Raw genomic sequence first — 23,270 nt, 5'->3', positions numbered from 1 at the left:
TCAGCCAGCACTCATCCCAGCCTCCCAGCCGGGCTGCTCACCTCCCTCGGCGCGGTACTGGCTCCGGGAAGTGAGCCTCCTTCCTGCCAGGATTCCCGCGAGGTTTTCTCTGGGACCCCAAAAGCCTCAAAAAAAAGCTTCCCACAGGACCTGGGCTTGAGACTTCAGGCTGACAAGATTGCCCGAGGGGCAAACACAGGCCAGCAGAGAAAGCCTCCCTAACCTTCCCGCTGGGTTCTCTCGGCAGGGGGCGCATCTTATCCACACACCCGCTGCCCCAGGTCTCAGTTAAAGGGGAAGCCAGGGCGCCGGGCCCCTCGAGACCCTGTGCTGCTTGTGTGGAGCAGAAGGCCTCACGGGAACCCCACTGGCCAGAGGTGGCTAAGGCACAGGTGGTGGTTTCTGACTCAGTGGGTCTGGGCAAGCCTGGGAATTTGTATTTCGAATGCTGACTTCTGGGGTTCCCCAGTCTCTGGGAGCAGCAAGGTTTCAAGGCGGAGCTGAGTCAGGAAGACCAGTAGGGGAGCTGTGCCTCACTGTGGCCCAGAGAGGACCAGAGCCTGAAGCTGGAAGGGAGAGGCAGGCCTGGGGGCCGCACTGCCAGGAAGGGTGCCCAGGGGACAGGAACACCAGGGAGAGAGAGGGTTCTAGACTGACCGGCTTCTGGCTTGGAAAACTGAGAGGAAGGACATGTGGGGAGGACACTCAGGAGGCACAGCAGGTTTTTTTGTTCTTTGTCTTTATTTGACAGGCAGGAAGACAGACAGAAAGAGATCCTCCATCCGCTGGTTCACTCCCCAAATGCCCACAACAACCAGGGCTGGACCAGGCCAAAGACGGGTGCCTAGAACTCCATCCAGGGCTGCCACATGGGTGGCCCCTACTCGAGCCATCATCACCTGCTGCTTCCCAGGATACTGGAATTGGAAGCAGAGCCAGGACTTGAACCCAGGCACTTGGATACAGGAAGCAGGGATCCTAAATGGTGTCTTAAAAGCTGCACCAAAAGCTGATCCCCTGCACAGCAGCTTTGAGGGTAAGAGAGACAATTTCAGGCTTGGATATGCTGAGTTTAAGGAGTCAGAGAGAATCATCCGGATGGGATGTCAATAGGCAATCGATCACTTTTGTCTGGATCAGGCATGAGGTATTGAGACTGTGGGAACTTGCAACTGGGAGTGACTGTGCACAGAGCTGGTAGCTCCTGGTGTGGGAGAGGAAACAGCTACCCGGGAGAGCACCTGGGATATAAAAAGACCAAGGAGAACCACGGGACTGTGGGAAACCCTTCAGGCTCGTGAGTCTCATTAGCTGTGTCTCCAGCCTGAAGCTGGCCCCGGGGCCTGTCACGGCCTGGTGGAGGGAAGTTCTGTGGAGGCCCCCAGGTAACTCAGCCCAGGGGTTAGGAGCCTGTGGCACGGGGCAGTGAGGGGGCACCAGCATATCATTCCCACCCCCGGGGCATTTCCCTTTGGCTTTCAGCTCCTCCAGGCTCCTGCAGGCCAAGGCCCAATGGCACCCCTTTGGGGGACACTGCCTGGGTGTCCCCGGCAGACCCAGGCGGGGGCAGCTGGGCCCGAGGGCGGGGGTGTGGAGGGAGGCGACCCACTGCCATTCTTGGTATGGTTCTCTCTCCAGGAGCAGAGCTGCCTCTGGTCTCACTCTGGGCAGCTTATAAGGCCTGGTGTGAGTTTTGTTTATGCAAGTGCAGCATAAAAGGAACAAATCCACCAGCACCGGGGCTGTTGCACTGGAGCCCTTTTGCATACATTTTTCAAATGATAATTCACTCTACCCACCCCGCCTGCCCCACCCCCCAAGGCCGATTTATTGAAAAAACCACCTTATATGGTAATATTGCTAACACACCGTCAGCTGGCCTTTTTAGGGACTCTGTTTAAAGAAGATCCGCCTCTGGGGTTTTATATTGCTCTGGTATTTCTGCCAAAGACACACCAGCCCTCGGCCGCTGGGAGAAGGACCTCTCGGTCATTCGGTGAGTACTGGGACGGCTTCTGCCGCCTCCTCCTTTCCGGGGCCGCCTGGCCTCTGGGGCGCGGGAGGTGCCTCCAGATCAGCCGGCTTCTGTGACGCCAGCCCAGGTCAGACGTCAAGGCCCTCAGCGGGCAGCGGCTCCCGCAGGCGAGCACACTGCTGCCTGCCAGGAAAAGGCATTTCCTGGGGCAGGGACGGCTTGGAACCCTGCTCCCTGCCCTTGAAGGAGGGCCATCTGGGACGCGATGTCTCAGTCTCGCCAAGCCCTGCTCCGCCGGCCAGGGCCCATGGACCCCGGGCCGTCCTTGGTCAGGATCAGAACGTCTGGGAGGCTGTTTTAGGCGAGCGGATGCTTTGCAGAAAACCAACTTCTTCTTAGGGTGTTTCAAGCCGGGCCAACAAGGGCCCTGGTACGGGGAGCAGTGGAAGGGTATTTTCTCCCCGTCCTGGTGGGCCTCTCCTTCTGATTTGCACGTGGCTCAGTTCCTGAAGGGTCACTGTGGGTCGGGGGGGAGAAAGTCAGGGGTGAGTGGGGGCGAGCGTCCTGTGGCATTGACAGTTTATAGGCCTGGAAGGGACTGGTAGGGGAGAGAGGGTACGAGCATCTAATTCTCTGATGAGGGCATTGGACCTAGGAATGGTAACCCATGGGTCCAAAAGACTCACACCCAATGTGAAGACACGTGCCAATGCAGTTGCCCCCATGGCCCCTACCACACACACACACACACACACACACAGGTGTGCACACGGAATTAGGAGGATGAGACCAAGAGGCCCCTTCCACTGTCGTGATGAGCATCCGCTGGCTGAGACAGACTGGTGAAAGCCTTGGAGTCACACGGGCCGCTACCAAAGTGATTGAACGACCCTGATTTCCTCGGGGCTAAAATGGGGACAATGCTAACACTGCCCACTTGGCAGCACAGTTAGGGGACTGGGTGAGAAAGTGCAAACAGGAGGCCTTTGGTGCATCATTGTCTCTGTAAGAATCACCTGAAGGGCTGGTTAATGCACACTGTCCTGCACCCCACCCCAGCGTCTGGGTCAGCAGGCTGGGGAATGGGCTGGGCTGATCGTTTGGGTGCCTAACAAGCTCCCAGGTGAGGTGGAGGCTGCTGGTCTCGGGTCACACTTTAGGCATAGGGAGGCTGTGAGTGCAAGAGGTTGGCCCTTCGAAGGGACTGCTCTGGCAGCTGTGGGGACAGTGGACAGCACAGGACAAGAGCGCTACTGCAGTGTGTGGGTGTGCAGTGTGCTGGTGGCGTGCAGGTGGAAGTAAAGGGTGCTGGTGATTGGTTGCGTGGGAAGTGGGAGGCCCCAGGGTGAGAGGTGCAACCCTCAGAGAGGAAATTCCAGGTAGGCGGCAGTGATGAGGAGAGCAGTCCTGGGGGAGCCGAGATGCCAGGAGGCATGGAGTAGATGCACAGCTGGCAGCTGGCTCTGTGATATGGAGCTCAGGAGGAGGGGTCTGGACTAGAATTGAGCTGGGGGAATGAATGGGAGGCACAGCTATAACAGGCCTCCCCAAAGCTCTTGGGAAATGGGATTTTAAGTTTATTTATCTTGATGCAAATTTTTGAAATCCATACAAATGCCAGGTATTCAGAAAATCCATGGAGAATTCAGAAAATCACGGAGAATCCACGAAAAAAACTACCCATGGATTTCAAATTTTTTGCACCAAAATAAACTTATCTTTTAATTCATTTTTTTCCCATAAACTTCCTGAAGTACCCTTGTTAGAGCCAGAAGACCAGGCGCCAAGAGCAGGTGCCCGAGGGTCAGCATCACTACTATCAGCAGTGGTTTTTAATTGAATAAGTGTGTGGGGACTCCGCGAAGATATCCTGGAGTTAATTAGAAGTGCTGTTAGGTTTGTCCACCGTGGCAGTGTTTTTGTGAGATGATTTCTTTCTTCCAGGTTTTCTGATCCTGTGTATAGGCAAATAGGCAGCCGCCAACATGTCATTTGAAACCATCACCCAAAAAAACGCGTCCTCAGCTATTGTTTGAAGTTTGGGACCTGCATGCAGCCTTTGTAGGCATTGATTTGTGAAATTGATCACCCAGTTCTTTGCAGGGTGAGAGGCTCCAACCTGCGGATGCTTCTTCTGTAGAAGAAATGAGTGGGTGTGGCTGTGTTCCAACAAAACTTTATTTACAGACACTGAAATCTGAATTTCACATTTTATGGGTCATGAAATATTATCTTCCTTTTGCTTTTTATCCCAACCATTTAAAGACTTTTTAAAAAAATCACTTAGCTTGCAGGCTGCGCAAAAACAGGCTTGAATGTGCCTATCTTGACTGACAATTTATACAACACTTTCCTTTCCATAATTTCATTTGATTCATCATTCTGGAAAGAGACATGACCGTTTCCATTTCGTAGTGGAGGAAACACAGGACGAGTGGAGGGACATACACAGACCGGGGACACAAGAAAGGGACGCAAGAGAGGGGAGGGCCGGAAGAGAAGAGGTGAGAAGAGCTCTTGACCCAGTGGGTGCCTTTGGAGTTTGGGAGGGCGGAGCTTACACCTCTGTCCTCACTGACTTGGGGGTGGTCAGGGAGGTGGGTGAGTGAGCAAATTATTGCACTCATTATGTCTTTGGGTTTTGGCTGCCTTTGGGAGAGAAAAAAAAATGAAAGCTTTGCTTCTGAGTTGGTGAGAGCCCCAATGAAGGCCAGATGTGGGACGTGTGGAAGGAGCCAGGAGCGCCCGCTCAGCTTCCAGTGAGCGCAGCGCGGTGTGACCCCAGGAAACCGCAGTGACTTTGGCTCCCGTTCAGCTGACATGCCCAAGTCTAGCCACAAATTACCAGACAGCGGCGGAGGAAGGTTTCGGATTTCTCCTGGCAGAGGCACTGCCGGTGTCTGACGCCAGGGAAAAGTCCTTCTTCCCAGGGCAGCGCCGACCCCGCGGGGGCTCCAGGCCCGGCTGCCAGCCCGCGCCCTGTCTTCACCACCCTCACTTCTCCTTTGGCTCTGCCCTGGAGAAAGCAGATTGAAAACCACCTGAAGTGCTGCCGACCCGCGTTGTTGACAGCTTGGAGTCGCTCTGTGGCTTGCCTCGGCTCTCTCTCCTCCTGTGTGGGGGCAGCTCCAGGCGGGAGACAAAAGGGTTCATTGAAAAGCCAGACAGACTTGAGCTATAGATCACACAGGAGAGAGGGACGCTGAGGGACCCTGGGCGGGGCAGTCGCGGAGAGGCAGCTTTGCCTCTCTGCTGTCTCCTAGCTTTCGAGGTTTTTCCCCCCCACGTGGGCCGCTACTGGCTAGCACAGGGCAGCATACTTGCAGAGGGAGAACTGTGCTCGTGGGGCTCAGATGCGTGGGCCCAGCCACAGAGAGATGGGACTGTGAGAGCCCAAATACAGGCTAGATCGTGCCTGAGAGGGGGCCTCTTGGGTGGTGGGGCTCTCATCCAACATTTGTTGAGCACCTACTATGTGCAAACACTGAATTAGGTGCTGGGGTTCTGAATGTAGGCCAGATATGGTCCTGGTATGGAAGGGGCTCGGAGACTGATAGCAACTGAAGAACACTGATCTTTTGTTGTGGGGCTTTGGCCGCCAACCACTCTAGAGAGGCAGAGCAAGAACACCAAACATGGAGAAGTTATGGCGGTTTCACGAGAGCAGAAGGAAGGCTCACGCTCGGGCTTCGGGCAGGTCCCGGGTGATGCCAGGCCAGCCTCTCCCAGCCTCTCCCAGCCTAGGAGGTCTCCGGCTGAGATCTTGAACTTCCCTGTGACTTGATTTCCACATCTGTAAAATGGGACTTTAAAATATCTTCTTTCAGAGCCATTGTAAAGATGAAACAGATAATGTATATTATTACGCCCCAAGTGGAAACACCGCATACACAGCTATGTTTACGGAACTACCCTTTCCATTGTATTGCATATTTGCATATTTGTTCTCTCCATGGTGTGGCAATTAATTTACAAATCAATTTATTTAGTATTCAATACCTGTCTTCAGCTTGAAGGTGGTTTCTGATTTTGATCACTTCTGGCAAACCTGTGGCATACAGGCTCTCGGACAAATCTTTTCCTCAACCCCAGGGTGTTTCACAAGGATAAATGCTTAGAAGGGCTTTGGTCATATTAAAAGATATACACCTTTTTAAGGCCTTTGGGAAGGGTTTTTAAATTCCTCCATGGAAAAGTGGTTCAACTTGACACTGGCAAACACTTCTGAAGCTTGGCCAGAAAGGGTGGCCCCAAGAACCGGACACAGTCCTCAGCCAGCGGTGGGGGCGGGTTTCATCCTGGCCATAGCACACCACTGGCCGTCAACAGGACTCCCCGTCCTGCTCACAGACGCCACACGAGAGCTGTCCTCGTGGTGCTACTGAGATCGACGTGTCAGACTTCGTATTTCTCGCATCAGGAGTGATCTAGCTTCATTCAGGTCATTTCCTCTGCCTTCTCCGTCCTCTTGGCCTTTGAGCCTTCCTTCCAACATATGCATGCATTACTCCCTCTCCCAGCTCTGTGTTCTGTCTGGAACTTCGATGAGCCCGGGCGCCTCATTTTCATCCAGTTCATTAGTGAAAATGTCCCAAAAGGACCCGGAGTGGAGCCCTGGGGTGCAGCGCTGCCTCCAGGTTGGCGGTGGCCCCTTACTGAACACCTTTCAGTGACAGGAGTCAGGCAGGTATAGAAGCCTGCCTGTGGTGTCCACAAGGACGTCCTGGTCTGAGCCCTGTGAGTTGGGGCAGGGCGCTGGGGCTCCATCCAGGGCCACGGGGCCACTAGAAGCAGCAGAGACAGAAGTGAAGCTGGATTTAGGAAATCACAGCAAGTTGTTCACCTAACACATGCTCAACTTTAAACATAACTGGGGGGGGGGGGGCGCCATGGCTCACTTGGTTAATCCCCCACCTGCGGCACCGGCATCCCATATGGGTGCCGGGTTCTAGTCCTGGTTGCTCCTCTTCCAGTCCAGCTCTCTGCTGTGGCCCGGGAGGGCAGTGGAGGATGGCCCAAGTGCTTGGGCCCTGCACCCGCATGGGAGACCGGGAGGGGGCACCTGGATCCTGGCTTCAGATCAGCGTAGCTGTGGCCGTAGCGGCCATTTTGGGGGGTGAACCAATGGAAGGAAGGCCTTTCTCTCTCTCTCTCTCTCTCTCCCTCTCTCTCCCTCTCTCTCCCTCTCTCTCCCTCTCTCTCTCACTGTCTAACTCTATCTGTCAAATAAAAAAAAAAATAACTGGGGAAGGACTTCCTTTAAGTCTTAAACAAAAACTTGTGCTTGGTCTCTATTTAGCCCCTCTGGCCTCGAGTTCCTAGGCCTGTGGCACTGTCTCCTCTTTGCTTTGGTCATGGGCTTCTCTGTCCAGCGTCAGCAGAAGGACCCCGGGGGCTGGGGCCACGGGGTTCCACAGCACCGCTGCCCTCCCCTGCACTGCAGAGCCGCTGAGGTCTCGCACCCCAGTCTTCCTCTTTCGCAGCTGCCTCCTCTTTCCAAGCCTCTTGTTCCTCTGTGCTCTGGATTTCTGGAAGTTGCCTCCCCAACCCCTCAGCTGGGGTCTTCCCCACGCCCACCCAACCCTGCCCTGGGCGGGCCAGGCTGGGTGCGGAGCTGCTCACCGCCTCCGAGGTTCTGTCACTTTTGCCTCAACCCCAAGTGCCAGGAGTTTGTCAGCTGCTGTCTGAAACTTGGGAGGGAGGGAGGCAGGAGGGGAGGGAAGGAGGGAGGAAGGGAGGGAGGGAGGGAGAGAGAGAAGGAAACTTGAGCAGATATTGGAAAAAGGAATTGCTTCACCATTTCCCATCCATCCCAGCTCAGATCTCAGCACTGGGGGAGGGAATTCGTTTTCTCCACGGTTGGAGGCAGCAGGGAGGGAGTCCCATGGTAAAATCCCTTCCTTTCCAAGGTGGTTCTACTCTTGGGATGCTGCAATTCACCCATAACCACTGCATCTTTTCTGCCTTATGATCTGTTATGTTGCTGATTTTTAATCAGATAAACTACAAGAAACAGTCTCCTTGCCCCACAAAGGCAGTCACGGGGATCAGTCTGTTGGAACGCTTTGCTGTGCATTTATATCCATAAGTAGAAAATCATAAGAGAGACACTGCTTTGTGCTTTAAAAAGAAATCAAGGGCATGTGTTTAGCCTAGTGGGTAAGACGTATCAGAGTTTCTGGGTTCAATTCCTGGCTCCAGCTCCTGACTCCAGCTTCTTGCTAATGTAGACTTGGGGAGGCAGCAGGTGTTGGCTCAGGTAATTGAATCCTGCCACCTACATGGAAGATCTGGGTTGAGTTCCTGGCTCGTGGCTTCGGTTGGGGCTTGGCTGGGCTTGGCCACTGTGGGCATTTGGGGAGTGAAGCAGCATATAAGAGTTCTCTCTGTCTCCTCTCAAATAAACAAAATAAAGAAATCCCATAAATGATCATAGGTGACACACTTTATTTTGGGAATTTGCTATCGCTGAAGAGACCGTCTCCAGAGTAATTTAACAAATGACTGACTAGTTGTCTTCTCTCCAAACCCCAAGGTGCTCTTGTCCCCAGCAACTCGGCCACACTCACCATGTGTGAAGAGGAGACCACCGCGCTCGTGTGTGACAATGGCTCTGGCCTGTGCAAGGCAGGCTTTGCAGGAGATGATGCCCCCCGGGCTGTCTTCCCCTCCATCGTGGGCCGCCCTCGCCATCAGGTGCGTGCTTCCCTGGATCCAAGGCCCAGAGTCCTGAGGAGAGAGCATTGCAGTGGGGAGGCTTTGCTGAGCTGTGCATGTGTGACTACTTGTGCTGGGGACGGGGACATTTTTCTGATTCATTGGTAGAGCAGGACCCTTTAAATAGAAATAGCCAGGCCTAAACTGATATACAGCTAGCATACAATGATGCTCTACATTTGGTTTAGGATTGGAAAATTAATTCCTTCACCACTTGCCATCCACCCTAACTCAGATCTCAGCATTGGAGGAGGGAATATCTGTGAGAAATTGAACTCCACGACGACACATACACACTTGGAGATCGATGGCTGAGACAGAGGCAGAGGAGCAAAGAGGCAGGAAAGGAATTGATGTGAACAAGACTTGGGAAGGGGAGGACTTAGAAAAGGGGCCACCTGGGGATAAGGGAGACTCCAGCAGGTGGAAAAGAGCAGAGCAGAGATCTGGAGATGTACAGGTGCAAGTGCAGGGTGTTTAAGGAGGTCAGGTACAAGTCCTTTGCGGGGTGGTGAGGTGAAGGGAAGGTGGATGGATGGGCTCTGATTTTTTTGCATAAAAGGACTTTGTCTTAGAGAGAAACAAGAAGCCCTCCCCATCCCTCCTGTCACCTCCACACTCCCTGGTGTCCTGTTCCAGGGGAAGAAGTGCTCCTTCCCCACCCTAATCCTTCATCCCTGACCTTCCCTTCCTTGTGGGGGCCCTCTGCTGATCCACTCCTCTTCCCTTCCGCCTCGCAGGGCGTGATGGTGGGAATGGGCCAGAAAGACAGCTACGTGGGGGATGAGGCTCAGAGCAAGCGGGGGATCCTGACTCTCAAATACCCCATTGAGCACGGCATCATTACCAACTGGGACGACATGGAGAAGGTATGTGTGTGGCGCTCCCTTCCAAGGCAACACATCCTCCTGACCCTGGCCTTGCACAGGCTGCTGTGCCTGGTCAGCCCTTTCGCTCTCTCCTTCCTGTCGTCCCCAAGACCACTTCTCCAACCTCATCTGCCAACCTCTCTCCTTGGGCTCCCGGGATGGCTTCCTCCTGATTTCTTTGTTTCCTGCCTTTACTCACCCAATTAAGTTTCTGCACTGCTGCAAAGCTTCTCTTTCTAAAAACAGATCAGCTCGTGTCACTCACCTCCTCGCGCATCTTGAGAACTCCTGATGAACCGACAGAGGGCCCTGACTCCCTGGCCCTGCCTAGTTCCCGGCTTGCTGCTTTTGTGCAGCTTCACTCCAGCCGGCGCTCACTCGCTCGCTCGCTCGCTCGCTCGCCCTTCTTGGAAACACAGATGCTGCCTCCGGGGAGGCGAATGCTCCTCTCTCCTTTTTATTTTCCCTGTCATGGCTTCAGATAAGTGCACTGATGCTGTATTATGATGATGATTCGCTAATGAACATTTTAAGTGGGGCTCTCTAGGGGTTTCTAGAAGCGTTTTTTGTAAAAGAAAAATGCAGGGGAGGCAATTTTTAAATGGTAGCGTTTGTCATAAACAAAACCATGTGTGCAAAATGCTAATAGAGCCTTTCTAATATTCTTTTGATCAATTCTGCTGACAGTTGTCTGAGAGTTCTCGTTTCTGCAATGCCAGTCTTTGGAAATGTGATAGAGGGCTTGTTGAGCTGACTGCAACTGGGAATGGAGAATGTGGATTTGAAATCCGTGATTCACTTACCGTTTTCCCTAAACCCAGATTCAGTCACTCTGAATGTGAGATAAGTACATGAAATGCAGCAGCTTTCACATTAGATGGCGGGGGGGGGGGGGGGGGGAGTAGGAGCACAGATATTGGAGTCAGCACAGAGAGATCTGGGTGCAAATCCTACCCCTTAAGCTTTAATTTACATATCTGTGAAGTACAGATAAAAATACTCTCTTCAATAGATTGCCTTAGAGATTGAATTAGGTAGCCACTTAATATAATCTCAAGGCAGGTCAGTACTCAATAAATAAATAAGACATATTATGTGTGTCCTTGCATACAAGACTGCTTCAAAACAATTGTGGAGGTGGAATTAAAAATCAAAACAATGCAATGCAAAAAATATTCCAACAAATGCATTGAAGGATTAGTACAAACAGCTCAGACCAGCTGATAATATGAAGTGTCCCCAAGCAAATAAACAAAGGAGGCAAGCAGCTAATTTGCAAAAGAGAAAGTACATAAAATTTTACCCAAAACAATTTAAACTTCTTTGAAACACATGAAACGAACAAAAAAAAATCAAAGTAAAACAAGTATGAATTCTATCTATCAAATTATTTCTTATTTTAAGGGTGAGAACACTGAATTCAGGTCAGGGTGGGACAAATCAGCCACTTTCTCATTCCCAAGGGAACAGGAGAGTGCCTCTCTGTGGGTAAAAGAAGTCAAAAGGTTTTCCAGTTACCATGTCCGTTAGCCCTGTAATTGCACTTGTAGAATTCTTTTCTTTGGAGAACATCCTGAATACAAAGAAAGAAAATGTGATAGCACAAAGACTGTCACAGAACTATTTATAAGCAAAGATCAAAAACACCATGAGTAGTAACTGACAAAATACATGTGATGAAATGTTGTGTAAGTATTAAAAATATGCTTGTTCCATTTATCAAAAAGAACATTTACAATGAAAAGGGAGAGTATGTTATAAAAGCAAATTTGAACATGACCATATAATCAAATAATATGTTAATTAAAAGATATGAAATAAAAACAATGACAAATTCAAAAATACATAAAGACAAAAGATAAGGAAAAAGGAAAAAAAATCAAAATGTTAGCAGTCTCTTATTAGGTGACAGGAACACGGGAGGTTTTGTTCCTTTTAAAAACGTTTTTCTGGTTTCTTTAATTACCAGTGTCTCTCACTTTGAAGGTGCTTTGTAACAGCTCAGGAAGATGACATGAGGTGCAGATGCTCAGGCCCACACCCAAACACGCTGACTGTGTGGGTCTGGCTCAGAGCCTGGGAACCCACACCTGTCACAGTGATCGCAGGTGACGCCGAGGCAGGGCGCCTGGGAAGCACAGGGCTGGGAGCGTGGCGTCCCTCGTTGAGGCCAGCTGCTGTCCTTCACACTGCTATGGAATGTTCAGAGTCCAGGGCCTCTGCCCGGGCCACGTCCTCAGCTTCAGGTGCCTTCTGCAGCATCTGGATACCTTCCTGGGCCTTCAAAGCCCGTTCAGATCCCCGATATAATGAGTTTCTTCTTTCACTTAAAATGTGGCTTGTGCCTTTCTGTGTGTTTTGTCTTTTTGACTGTCTTTCTCCTCTGCCATCTGAAACTAGGAACTTGGGCGTCAAGTCTCACTCATCTCTGCCCTCATCGCACTCAGCACCATCCTAGCAAAGTCCATAAATACATGGGTCCAGTGGAACCAAGTGACCCTGCACCTCACTGCTTTTTTTTTTTTTTTTAAAGATTTATTTATTTATTTGAAAGGCAGAGTTAGAGAGAAGCAGAGGCAGGGCAGGGGGGAGGGAGAGGTCTTCCATCCGCTGGTTCACTCCCTAGATGGCCACAACAGCCGGAGCTGCGCCGATCTGAAGCCAGGAGCCAGGAGCTTCCTCTGGGTCTCCCACACGGGTGCAGGCGCCCAAGGACTTGGGCCATCTGCTTTCCCAGGCCATAGCAGAGAACTGGATCAGAAGTAGAGCAGCTGGGACTTGAAACTGGCTTTTACCCACAGCGCCACAGTGCCAGCCCCATACCTCACTTCTGAAGGAACCAAAGCTCCATGTCCCTGCCACTCTTTGTCCGGTCTCTGAAAGAACCATTGCTGTCTGGTTGTCCCAGAACAGTGAAGAGGGAACGGGATGCAGGTGGAAGAAGAGACTTCTACAGCAGTGGCTGTCACCCAGGCTGATTTCCTCCCATTAGGCAATGATGGAGACCATTGTGATTGTCACAGCTGGACAGATGCTGCTAGCACCTAGTGGGTGGCAACCAGTGGTACTGCTTAAGATCCCATAATGCACAGGTCTGCATCCACAACCAAGAATTCTCCAATCTAAAATGCCATAGTGCTGAGGTAGAGAAATCCTGGTCTAACGCCTAGCCTGGCCATTCAATAATAATGAAAATTGAGATTAAGCACATCTGTGAGATCCCCGGAAGGAGACAGTATGCAGTTTTCTGGAAGCTGGTTAAAAGATAGACTGCTGTGGAGGACGGCCCAAATGCTTGGGCCCCTGCACCCATGTAGGAGGCCCAGAGGAGGCTCCTGGCTCCTGGCTTTGGATTGGCCCAGCTCTGCTGTTGCGGCTGTTTGGGGAGTGAACCAGCGGATGGAAGACCTTTCTCTCTCTCTGCATCTGCCTCTCTGACTCTGCCTTTCAAATAAATAAATGAAAGCAACAACAACAAACAGATGGACTGCTTTAATAGATGGATGTGAGCAGATCCTCTGTGGAGGGCCACACCACTTCTGGACAAGTGCCTGACCTCTCTCTCTCTCTCCCCTCCCATGGTCTAACTTCTACTAGTATCTTCCATCAGCCAAACGTAGCCAGAAACCAGAGAGAAATGAACACTCAGTGATGCCATGTGCCTGCCCTGCCTCTGCCTAAGCACCCAAAGCAGGGCAGAGAAGGGAGAAGAGGGAAGAAGAGAGAGGGTCAAATGGAAAAAATCAACACACAGAGTGTATTAGCTCAAGGTCTGGGTCCTGCCCTGGTTCTGCTGAGAAGGAATAAACCCTCTGGATGTCAACCAGAGATGCCCAGGGCTGACAGTTCTCTTCTCCAAACCCAACCCAACACGGGACAACATTGGGCCCACTCTTCCAGGTAGGCATGGCAGTCAGGTTTTTCGAACCTCCTGGACAAGTCTGCAGGGCTCATGTGGCTTTTGTCTCAACCAGATCTGGCACCACTCCTTCTACAATGAGCTGCGGGTAGCACCTGAAGAGCACCCCACTCTGCTCACGGAGGCGCCACTAAACCCCAAGGCCAACAGGGAGAAGATGACACAGGTAAGAGCCAGGAAGACTTGTGCACTAGTACAAGAACACGACATGAATGCTTGGCCAGATACTGTCTCCACTTCATACCTCAATGCAAGTGAGGTTTTGTTTTCTTTTGTTTTGTTTTGTTTTTGAGGACCTGCTAATATGTGTAGACCATGCTAGGCCCAATGGAAGGTGGGAGTGGGATAACTAAATTGACACCATTCCTGCCTTTAATAAGATTAAAGACCATTCTGTAAGCCAAGAGATGCTGTGATTTTTGCCAGAACATCTTTCATTCCTCATTTTTCTTTCAGATCATGTTTGAAACCTTCAACGTCCCCGCCATGTACGTCGCCATTCAAGCTGTGCTCTCCCTCTACGCCTCCGGCCGCACAACAGGTGTGTAAAGTAGCCCTGTAATCCACCCCTTTGCTGAGTGCAGGGGAGCTGGGGAGAATCTGAGCTCCTGCAGAGGCTCCCTGTTCAGAAGGATCAAAGGGACCACCAAAGACCAAGAAAAATTAGATGGAATTGTCAAATGGAATGTCAGATATGAATCTAGCCAGTATTGTTGGAAAGAATCTATGTGAACTACCCTTAGCTAGTACATCTGCTGAGGGCTGTTTCCCTCGCAGCAATCATTCCAGAAGTTTGTACACGTGTGCCAACAACATTGCAATGCTCCTGCCTCATGAAGTGGTAACAGCAGAATCTGTGATGGTGGGTATATCAGCTGGTGACCATGATATAGAAGGATACTCGGGGAAACAAAATAAGGTGATCTTTATGTGTTCTCTTATTTGAGACCGAGACAGACAGACAGAGACAGAGAGAGGGAGGGAGAGAGAGAGAGCAAGCATGCTCCTATCTGCTGGTTCATTCTCCAAATGTCTACAACAGCTGGGACTGTGCTAGGGCCAAAGACAGGAGCCAGGAACTCAATCCAGGTCTCCCATGTGGGTAACAGGAATTCAGTTACCTGAGCCATTTACCTGTCACCTCCAAGGGTGCACCTTATCTGGAAGCTAGAATTGGAAGTGGAGCTGGGACTCAAATGTGGGATATGGGTGTCTTAACCACTAGGCTAATGCCTGCCCCCAAGAAGGATTTCTTATGTTGAGAAATCTTGCTTCCTCTCATGGTTTGCTGAAAGTTTCATCAGTAGATAATGTTAATTTTATTCACATTGCCTGGTTTTCGTAGCTCCTTCCAGATCTAACATTCTGATTGTATGTGCATATGTGTTAGTTTGACTTCTAAAGGATGTGTAAATTATCCATGCTCAGTCTAGATTTAATGCAAATCAACAATTGTGCATCACCATGAATGTGCTTAAAGAAATGCAAGAAAAGGAGACATTTTATTTGCTTTTCAGAGTCCTACAGTTTCATTTAAGAGAAAAAAAATTGACAAACACAAAAAATAAAAAACATGATTAATGATTCTCCAAGTGGGCCAGTTTTCTTAACTGCTAAAGGAAAACAGGGTTGTTGAAGGTTATTTTGATAACAGATGCCAGAAAGAGATGTGTGTAAGGTGAGAATGTGGTTTCCATAAATCCTACCTTCTGTGTCCACAGGCATTGTCCTGGATTCAGGGGATGGTGTCACCCACAATGTCCCCATCTATGAGGGCTATGCCCTGCCACATGCCATCATGCGCCTTGACCTGGCTGGCCGCGACCTCACTGACTACCTCATGAAGATCCTCACCGAGAGAGGCTACTCCTTCGTGACCACAGGTGTCCAGTCACTTTCCTCATTCTGACTTGAACTCACAGCTAAATCTGAGCTAGGTCTAGAAGTTCTCGGAACGGAAGAGAATTCTGTGACCCTGTGTCCTCGGACTCTCCTGGGGCAGAGTGGAAGCTCCTAAGAGAAGGCTGTGCCCCTAGGTGACGCCAGTTGGTCAAGACAGCTGTGATGAAGAGGAAAGCTCCCAAGCAAATGCTCTGGCATGGGAGGGAGGGTGGTGCAAGCTCAGGCCCACTTGCTCTGAGCAGTGCTAGGCTGATCCCACTCCCTCCTTGCCCAGGGATCTGCTCTTCTGTCCAGGCCCATGCCAGGATCAGCACTAGGGCCTAAAGGGTGGAAAGACAGGAAAGATCTGGTGGTGCATTTCTTGCCTAGGAGTACCTGTGGTTCATCTCAGGACACGTGGAAGGAATTAGGTCTGCATTTCCAAGGGGAAGATGACATGTGACTCACTTGGGCAAGAGGAGTTTTTAGGTAGGGGGCCTTGCTAGATTCCCTAAGATCACAACACACCAGTCTGAGTGTAAACTGGAAGTGTGTGTGCAAGGCCGCCACCAAGCCCTTGTCAGGACAGAGTGACGAGAGGAGGAGAAAATCCCATGCAAAGTCTGACTTCAAGACTTCAGACTCCCACTTTAGAAAGGTGTAGAAAAATCAGCTCTGTACGGGGAGATCCTTGAAGCGCTCCAGGGACAATTCTCTCATCAACCTTAGACTGAACCCAAAGTAGATGTCAAGAGGAGGTTTTCATGGAGATCAAAAGGAACAACTAAACTAACAGAGCTGAGGATCCACTTCCTGTCATTTCTGCTCCTTTCAGCTGAGCGAGAAATTGTGCGCGACATCAAGGAGAAGCTGTGCTATGTGGCCTTGGATTTTGAGAACGAGATGGCCACAGCAGCCTCCTCCTCCTCCCTGGAGAAGAGCTACGAGCTGCCAGACGGGCAGGTCATCACCATTGGCAACGAGCGCTTCCGCTGCCCGGAGACCCTCTTCCAGCCCTCCTTCATAGGTGAGATGCCGGCCTCCTGCTCATGGAATAGCGCGGAGGGCAGGAGCGAGGGGCAGGTGACGATGGGAGAAGCATCAGGCGTCCCGACACTCGCTCATTGTTTTTATTTTTTATTTTTTATTTTTTTTAAACGCTGGCCCAGCTCTTGTTAATTTCTTTTTATTTTAATTTGTTTGTAGCACATACAATGTGATTTGTGGATACAATTTTTTAAGATTTATTTGTTTGTTTGAAAGGTAGAGTTGCAGAGAGGCAGAGGCAGAGAGAGAGAGAGAAGTCTTCCATCCACTGGTTCACTCCCCAGATGGCCACAAAGAGCCTGGAGCTTCTTCCAGGTCTCGCATGCGGGTGCAGGAGCCCAAGGACTTGGACCACCTTCTACTGCTTTCCCAGCCGATGGCAGAGAGCTGGATCGGAAGTGGAGAAGCCAGGATTTGAACTGGCACCCATATGTGATGCCGGCACTGCAGGCATCCTTACCTGCTATGCCACAGCGCCGGCCCCTGATTATTATTTACACATACCTCATGTTTTTCCAGAAAGGGCCAAAAACATAAATCATACAACATAAATAATATAACTCTGTAAAATCTAATTTTTTTTATTTTTATTTTTTTGACAGGCAGAGTTAGACAGTGAGAGAGAGACAGAGAGAAAGGTCTTCCTTCCATTGGTTCACTCCCCTAATGGTTGCCACGGCCGGCGCTGCGTGCTGATCTGAAGCCAGGAGCTGGGTGCTTCTTCCCAGTCTCCTATGCGGGTGCAGGGACCCAATCACTTGGGCCATCCTCTACTGCCCTCCTGGGCCACAGCAGAGAGCTGGACTGGAAGAGGAGCAACCGGGACTAGTACCCGGCACCCCAACCGGGACTAGAACCTGGGGTGCTGGCGCCACAGGCAGAGGATTAGTCAAGTGAGCCACGGCGCTGGCCAAAATCTAATTTTAAATAAAAGATTAAGGAGAAGCAGAGAGGAGAGTAAACTTGAAATGAAGAATGAGGTTAATACACAGATGTATCAGAATGTTTTCTGGATCACTTAACATGGGATACAGGGATTGAGTCCATAGCAGTAAGGAGGTTGGGTTTGAGGGTCCTACCCGGTCCTACCCTTGAAACCCTGTCACCTTCTTCAAACTGCAGTTTTCTTATCTATTAAATGCAAGTGATAATAGTACCTACTAGATAGGACAATGACAAGGGTGAGATACAATATTTCATACGAAGACAATTATTTTCTTGAGTGTATTTAAAGACTGACCTATAAGCAAAGGCTCATAAATGGTGCAGGAAGTGGTCGGTAGTGAACAGAAGAAGTGCTGTCAGCCTAAGAAATCAGCAGAGACTTCTTAGAGAAGCTGAACATTTGGGCAGGACCTTGAAGAAAGAACATCATGTTTTGGCATCCGGGAATGGAAAGAGAACGAGTGAAGAATGACACACGGGGCAGAGGGATGGTGCATGTGAAGGCATGAAGATGTGGCAGGTCGGGTTCTGTCTGGGTCATGATGGGAGAGTTTGTGTGTGCGTGTGGTGTGGGAAGGGAGGAGCTGCTGGACTGTCTCAGCAATGTAGAAGCCCTGCAAGTTTCTAGGCAGCAGTGTAGCAAGGTCAGGTTGTACCTAAGGAGATCCTCCTGTCTATGGTATGGAAGTATGTTGCAAAAAAAAGACTGGAATCAGATCAGGCCAGACAGGTGGATATGAGCTGGTTTGAAAAGTGTGGCCTTTCACTGTGGAAGGTCTTGATGCCAGGCTACAGTAGCTAGATGTCAACCTGCAGACCCTGGGGGACTGTCAAAGTTGATTTGATGTCTATGACCATAAATGGAATCCTATTAGGCAATAAACGAGAATGAAGTCACTTTGGTTATTTTCTGTTGCTATAAAGGAATACCACAGACTTGACAGTTTATAAAGAAAGGAGACTAATTTAGATCAGAGTTTTGGGGGTTGGGCAGCCCAAGATTGAAAGGTTGCATCTGGTGAGGGTCTTCTTGCTGCCTCTTAACATGGTGGAAGGCAGTGAACATGCTCGGGGCATGGAGAAAACTCAGTGGAACTCATCCTATAATCGGGAGCCCAGTCTTACAATAATGAACCTGCTCCTTAATCCATTCCTGAGGTGGTGCTCAGATGGATGGGCCTTGAATGCACTGTGCTAAGTGAAAGGAGCCAGACACACCAAAGGACACATACCATGAGATTCGGTTTATATGAAATGTCCATAATAGGGAGATCTCTAGAGACAGAAACCAGAGTAGTTGTTGCCTAGGACTAGGGCAGGATTGGAGAGGAATTGGGGAGTGACTGCTAACATATGGAGTTTCTCGGAGGGTATTAAAAACCTTCTAAGATTAGATTGTGGAGATGGTTGTACAACTCTGAGTACCCTGAAAACCACTGACTTATACTTTTTTTAAAGATGTATTATTTAGGCCGGCGCCGCGGCTCACTAGGCTAATCCTCCGCCTAGCGGCGCCGGCACACCGGGTTCTAGTCCCGGTCGGGGCGCCGGATTCTGTCCCGGTTGCCCCTCTTCCAGGCCAGCCCTCTGCTGTGGCCAGGGAGTGCAGTGGAGGATGGCCCAGGTGCTTGGGCCCTGCACCCCATGGGAGACCAGGAAAAGCACCTGGCTCCTGGCTCCTGCCATCGGATCAGCGCGGTGCGCCGGCCGCAGCGCGCCGGCCGCGGCGGCCATTGGAGGGTGAACCAACGGCAAAGGAAGACCTTTCTCTCTCTCTCTCTCTCTCACTGTCCACTCTGCCTGTCAAAAAAATAAAAAAAAAAAAAAAAAAAAAAAAAAAAAAAAGATGTATTATTTATTTAAAAGGCAGAGTTACACACACACACACACACACATACACAGAGAGAGAAAGAGAGAGGAAGGGAGAGAGAGAGAAAGAGGCAAATAAAGAGGTCTTCTATCTGCTGGTTCATTTCCCAGATGGCCACAAAGGCCGGAGCTAGGCTGATCCGAAGCCAGGAGCCAGGAGCTTCTTCCAGGTCTCCTGCATGGGTGCAGGGGCCCAAGCACTTGGGCCATGCTCCGTTGCTTTCCCAGGCCATAGCAGAGAGCTGGGTCAGAAGTAGATCAGCCAGGACTTTAACCTGTGCCCATATGGGATGCTGGCACTACAGGCAGTGGTTTTACCTGCTATGCCACAGCACCAACCCCTGACCTATACATTTTAAAGGGTGATTTTTATGGGAAGCGATTTATATCTTAATAATTTTGTGAAAATAAAGATGATATAACAAAAGTGTCCCTTTAGAAATATGCCTCAGGGAACAGTGTGAAAGATTCATCAGAAAAGGAAAAAATAAAAGCAGGGCCATAACTCATTACAGAGGAGGGGAACTTTTTGTTTGCCAAGGACCATTTAGATATTTATAACATCATTTGCAAAATTATCAGCTTACCAACTAGCCTGCTATAGATTTGTTGAATTTCGGGTCCTGCCTTCAGTTGCCTTGGCAGGGTCAGACCATGTGATTTCATAGGCCTTATATGGCCCACGGGCCAGATATTCACCTCTCCTGCTAAGGGGGTCTGACCCCATCATCCTTTGGGAGGTGATTAAGGGTCTGCACTAGGGTAGTGACAATAGCACAAGAATTATTTCAGGGGCTGGAGGTGTGAGTGTTTATGCAGCGATGGGCATTGACTAAAATACCATGATCTCCACTAGGCATGGAGTCTGCTGGGATTCACGAGACAACCTACAATTCCATCATGAAGTGTGACATTGACATCCGGAAGGACCTGTACGCCAACAACGTCCTCTCTGGGGGCACCACCATGTACCCCGGCATTGCTGACAGGATGCAGAAGGAGATCACAGCCTTGGCCCCAAGCACCATGAAGATCAAGGTGGGTCTTGCCCCAGCTCCCCCAGTCCTGTTCTTTGCACAGAGATCTGCTGGCCTAGGAGGATGACAGTCAGGTTCCTGGTGGTCTCCTGGGTTCAGTGTCAGCCCGGGCTGGAGCCCCTTTCAGCCACTTTTGGAGGTTATGTTCCTTGGGCACTGATGGGCTGGAGAGACGCTTAGCATGGATCTCAAACATAATCACGTGGAAGTCAGATGAGAAAGGGTTGAAAGAATTGGGAGGAAGAGGATACTGAAGGGGTTGAGAAAGAAATCAGGAGGGTAAATGAGGGGAAGAAAGGGAGGAGGCCACACGACAGCATCTTTAAATTTTAAGAAGGACTTGGAGGTGACCTCAGCAGACGAGGACAAAGGTTTCCAAGAGGGTCCATTTGGCCACAGGGCCAGCTGCCCCTTTGCACTCCCAGGGACGCTCCTTGGCTCCTGGACAGCCTCTGAGCTGCTGTCCCTCTTGGTTTGGCCTCGTCCACACTGCTTCTCATGACAGCTCCTTGCCTCTCGACCACTGCTCCTCCACCTCTGGTTTCCAAGCAACCATGCAGGACTTTTCCGGGTCCTAAGAGTGCTGCCAACAGGTTTAGAAAAGGAGTCAGAGTAGAAACAACAAATCAGCCCAGAGTTATAAAGCTCACCTCCGGGAAGCAGTCCTGATGTGATGAAGTGTATTCTCTCTCAGGATTCTAGGAAGTCTGCCCCAGGGAAGAGAAAGTGCTTATCGTGAGGAAGCAGAGCAAGCCACCAGAAAACTGGTGACATCCCATGGGCTGTTCTTACCCAGAGCCACAGAAGCAGCGCTCTTAGCAAGCCCTGTGGCAGGACTTGTTACTGGGACCATGTGTCAGGACACCACACATGGCCTCAGCCCCCCAGGTTCTGGTTCAGTGAGCCTGGGTTGCCCCGTTCACCTAGTCTGATGCATGACCACTCTTGATCTGATGGTTCCCAACTTGTCAGCCACTGCCCTGCGTTTGACAATATGTGCTGGCCTTCGTGGAGTTTAGGAACTGATTAGTCGACAACAGTCAATGCAAGGGCAACCCAAGAAAGACACGAGGAGGGACAAGAGCACTGCAGGCAGGGGGCATCCAGGGAGCAGAGGCAGTGTGTGAGTCCCCTAAGCACACTGGACAGCAGACTCGTGGAGAGAACTTAACAAGCCTCGAGGATGTGAAGCAGAGCTCTGGAGTCTGGGAGAGCCGAGACTCAACATCACCAGCCTAGGACGAGACGGAGTTTTCTCACAACTAGGACTGCCCAGAAGTGAACACCTGTTACCTTCTTAGTCCTTCTCGCAGTCCTTGAGGTCTCTGCTCAAGGAGAGTCTCCGGTGACTTCTGCCCTTCTGGACAATAACTTCTAAATATGCTTCTTACGTTGCCGTTCCATGATAGGGGCAATTTAGGAAATGTGTAGAGAGATTCTAACGGACAGAAACTCAGTTTAGTGTCTGGTTTGCCCTAACATGGAATTCTTAGACCCTTTAGAAACTGGGAAATTAATTGAAGAGTCACAGCCCTTTAGGCTTTTTTTTCCCTGATGGAATTCCAAGTTGTTTGACACAATGACCAGTTTCTCGTGGCTAAGCTCAGAACTCCTAGTGGAAAAGACGGATACTTGTGTATGGAGGCAGTTGAGCACTTCTCAGATATAAGTGGCTGATGAGATGAAGCTTAAAACAGGGTCTGGGCAGACTGGCTTAGACTCATCAGACTCCAGGCAAGGACAGAACATCCATTGCCCACTGACAGACTGTGACATCACCAGGGCACATCCCAATAAGCATTTATTGTTCCTGCATCTGCAGGTCCCCTGGGAGTTGGCCAAGGTCAGGCTCGGCTAAGTAGCTCTGCTTCAACTGCAGGTGCAGCAGCTAAGGTCAAGTCCACAACTCTCCTTCAGTGGCTCAGGCTGGAGGGCCAGCAGCCCTTTAAGCTTTCCATAAAGATGGCTGAAGTGCAAGCAAATGTGCCCAAATGCACAAGCACATTTCCAGCCCCACTGTGTGCCGTGTTCACTACCAGCCCATTGGCCAAGCAAGCATCTGACCCAGCCCAAAAGTCCCAGGGTGGAGAGGGCCTTTTCCCATGGAGGAGGGGGTGGGAGGGAGTACACCGTGAGCAGTAATTGAACCTAGCACGCTTCTCCTGTCGGTTTTTGGCCATGGAGGCTGCCCTTCCCAGGGGGAACCTGTCATGACTTGCCACATTTGTTCTCTGCAGATTATCGCTCCCCCAGAGCGGAAGTACTCGGTCTGGATCGGGGGCTCCATCCTGGCCTCCCTCTCCACCTTCCAGCAGATGTGGATCAGCAAGCCTGAGTATGATGAAGCCGGGCCCTCCATTGTCCACAGGAAGTGCTTCTAAAAGTCAGAACAGCTTCTCTGAGGGTCCCCTCGAGACTGCTCTGTGACCGCTCATGACACATTAAAACCTGCAAGCCTGACTTCTCGGTGTGGGGCTCTCTTTCCCCTGGGCTGTCTCATCCGCTGCTGAGGACTTTTCATGCACTACTTCTAATCCACACAGTGCTCCTTGGAGATGGGCACTACTACTATCCCTAAATTCCAGATGAGGACACTGAGGCTCAGAAAAGCTAAGGGCTCGCTGCACATCACACAGAACCAAGATTAAAATTCGAGTGGATCTGAATCCAAAGCCAGTGCTCTTCCTCCTCTGCCAGCTTGTCTTCTTTTCCTTGAACAGGAGTAGGAACGAGGGCTTGATGACTTCTGGGCTTGCAGAGTTGCCTGTTCCTGCACTCAAGAGACCATGAACACACAGAACCCCATGACACAGGCTTATAGGCTGTGCCATAGGAGTGGTTCAAACACAGTGTTATCTGAGCTTGGGTGAAGGACAGTCCTAGTGGGTCTGCGATCTCTGTGTGGCTCTTTGTCATTGAGGATTATGTTGTTATTTGCCCCAAGATTAACCAAGAAAGGAATACCACCCACCCATGGGAATAACATTTTCTCTCCCTTCCTTCTCCTCCTT

The 23,270-nt window shown here is 50.5% G+C and overlaps 1 protein-coding gene across 3 annotated transcripts; it reads left to right on the top strand.

The window, feature by feature from the left end:
- The first annotated feature begins 1,152 nt into the window (after positions 1-1,152).
- Positions 1,153-22,719, top strand: ACTG2 (actin gamma 2, smooth muscle). 3 transcript variants are annotated; one of them, XM_070068907.1, is made up of 10 exons: positions 1,153-1,385; positions 1,889-1,996; positions 8,511-8,671; positions 9,433-9,561; positions 13,536-13,646; positions 13,937-14,021; positions 15,202-15,363; positions 16,197-16,388; positions 20,079-20,260; positions 22,497-22,719. In XM_070068907.1, exons 3-10 carry the CDS (start codon positions 8,546-8,548, stop codon positions 22,638-22,640), a joined length of 1,131 nt encoding a protein of 376 aa, XP_069925008.1. In that variant the 5' UTR covers positions 1,153-1,385; positions 1,889-1,996; positions 8,511-8,545; the 3' UTR covers positions 22,641-22,719. The 3 variants fall into 3 exon arrangements, with proteins under 3 accessions (XP_069925008.1, XP_017196134.1, XP_069925009.1); XM_017340645.3 differs by having other exon boundaries at positions 1,175-1,385; positions 1,876-1,996; XM_070068908.1 differs by lacking the exons at positions 1,153-1,385; positions 1,889-1,996 and adding an exon at positions 4,370-4,479.
- Positions 22,720-23,270: the final 551 nt, after the last annotated feature.

This window comes from Oryctolagus cuniculus, chromosome 2, assembly GCF_964237555.1.
Source record: "Oryctolagus cuniculus chromosome 2, mOryCun1.1, whole genome shotgun sequence".
In the NCBI taxonomy this organism is placed as follows: Eukaryota; Metazoa; Chordata; class Mammalia; order Lagomorpha; family Leporidae; genus Oryctolagus; species Oryctolagus cuniculus.
This window is presented reverse-complemented; position numbering and strand designations above follow the sequence as displayed.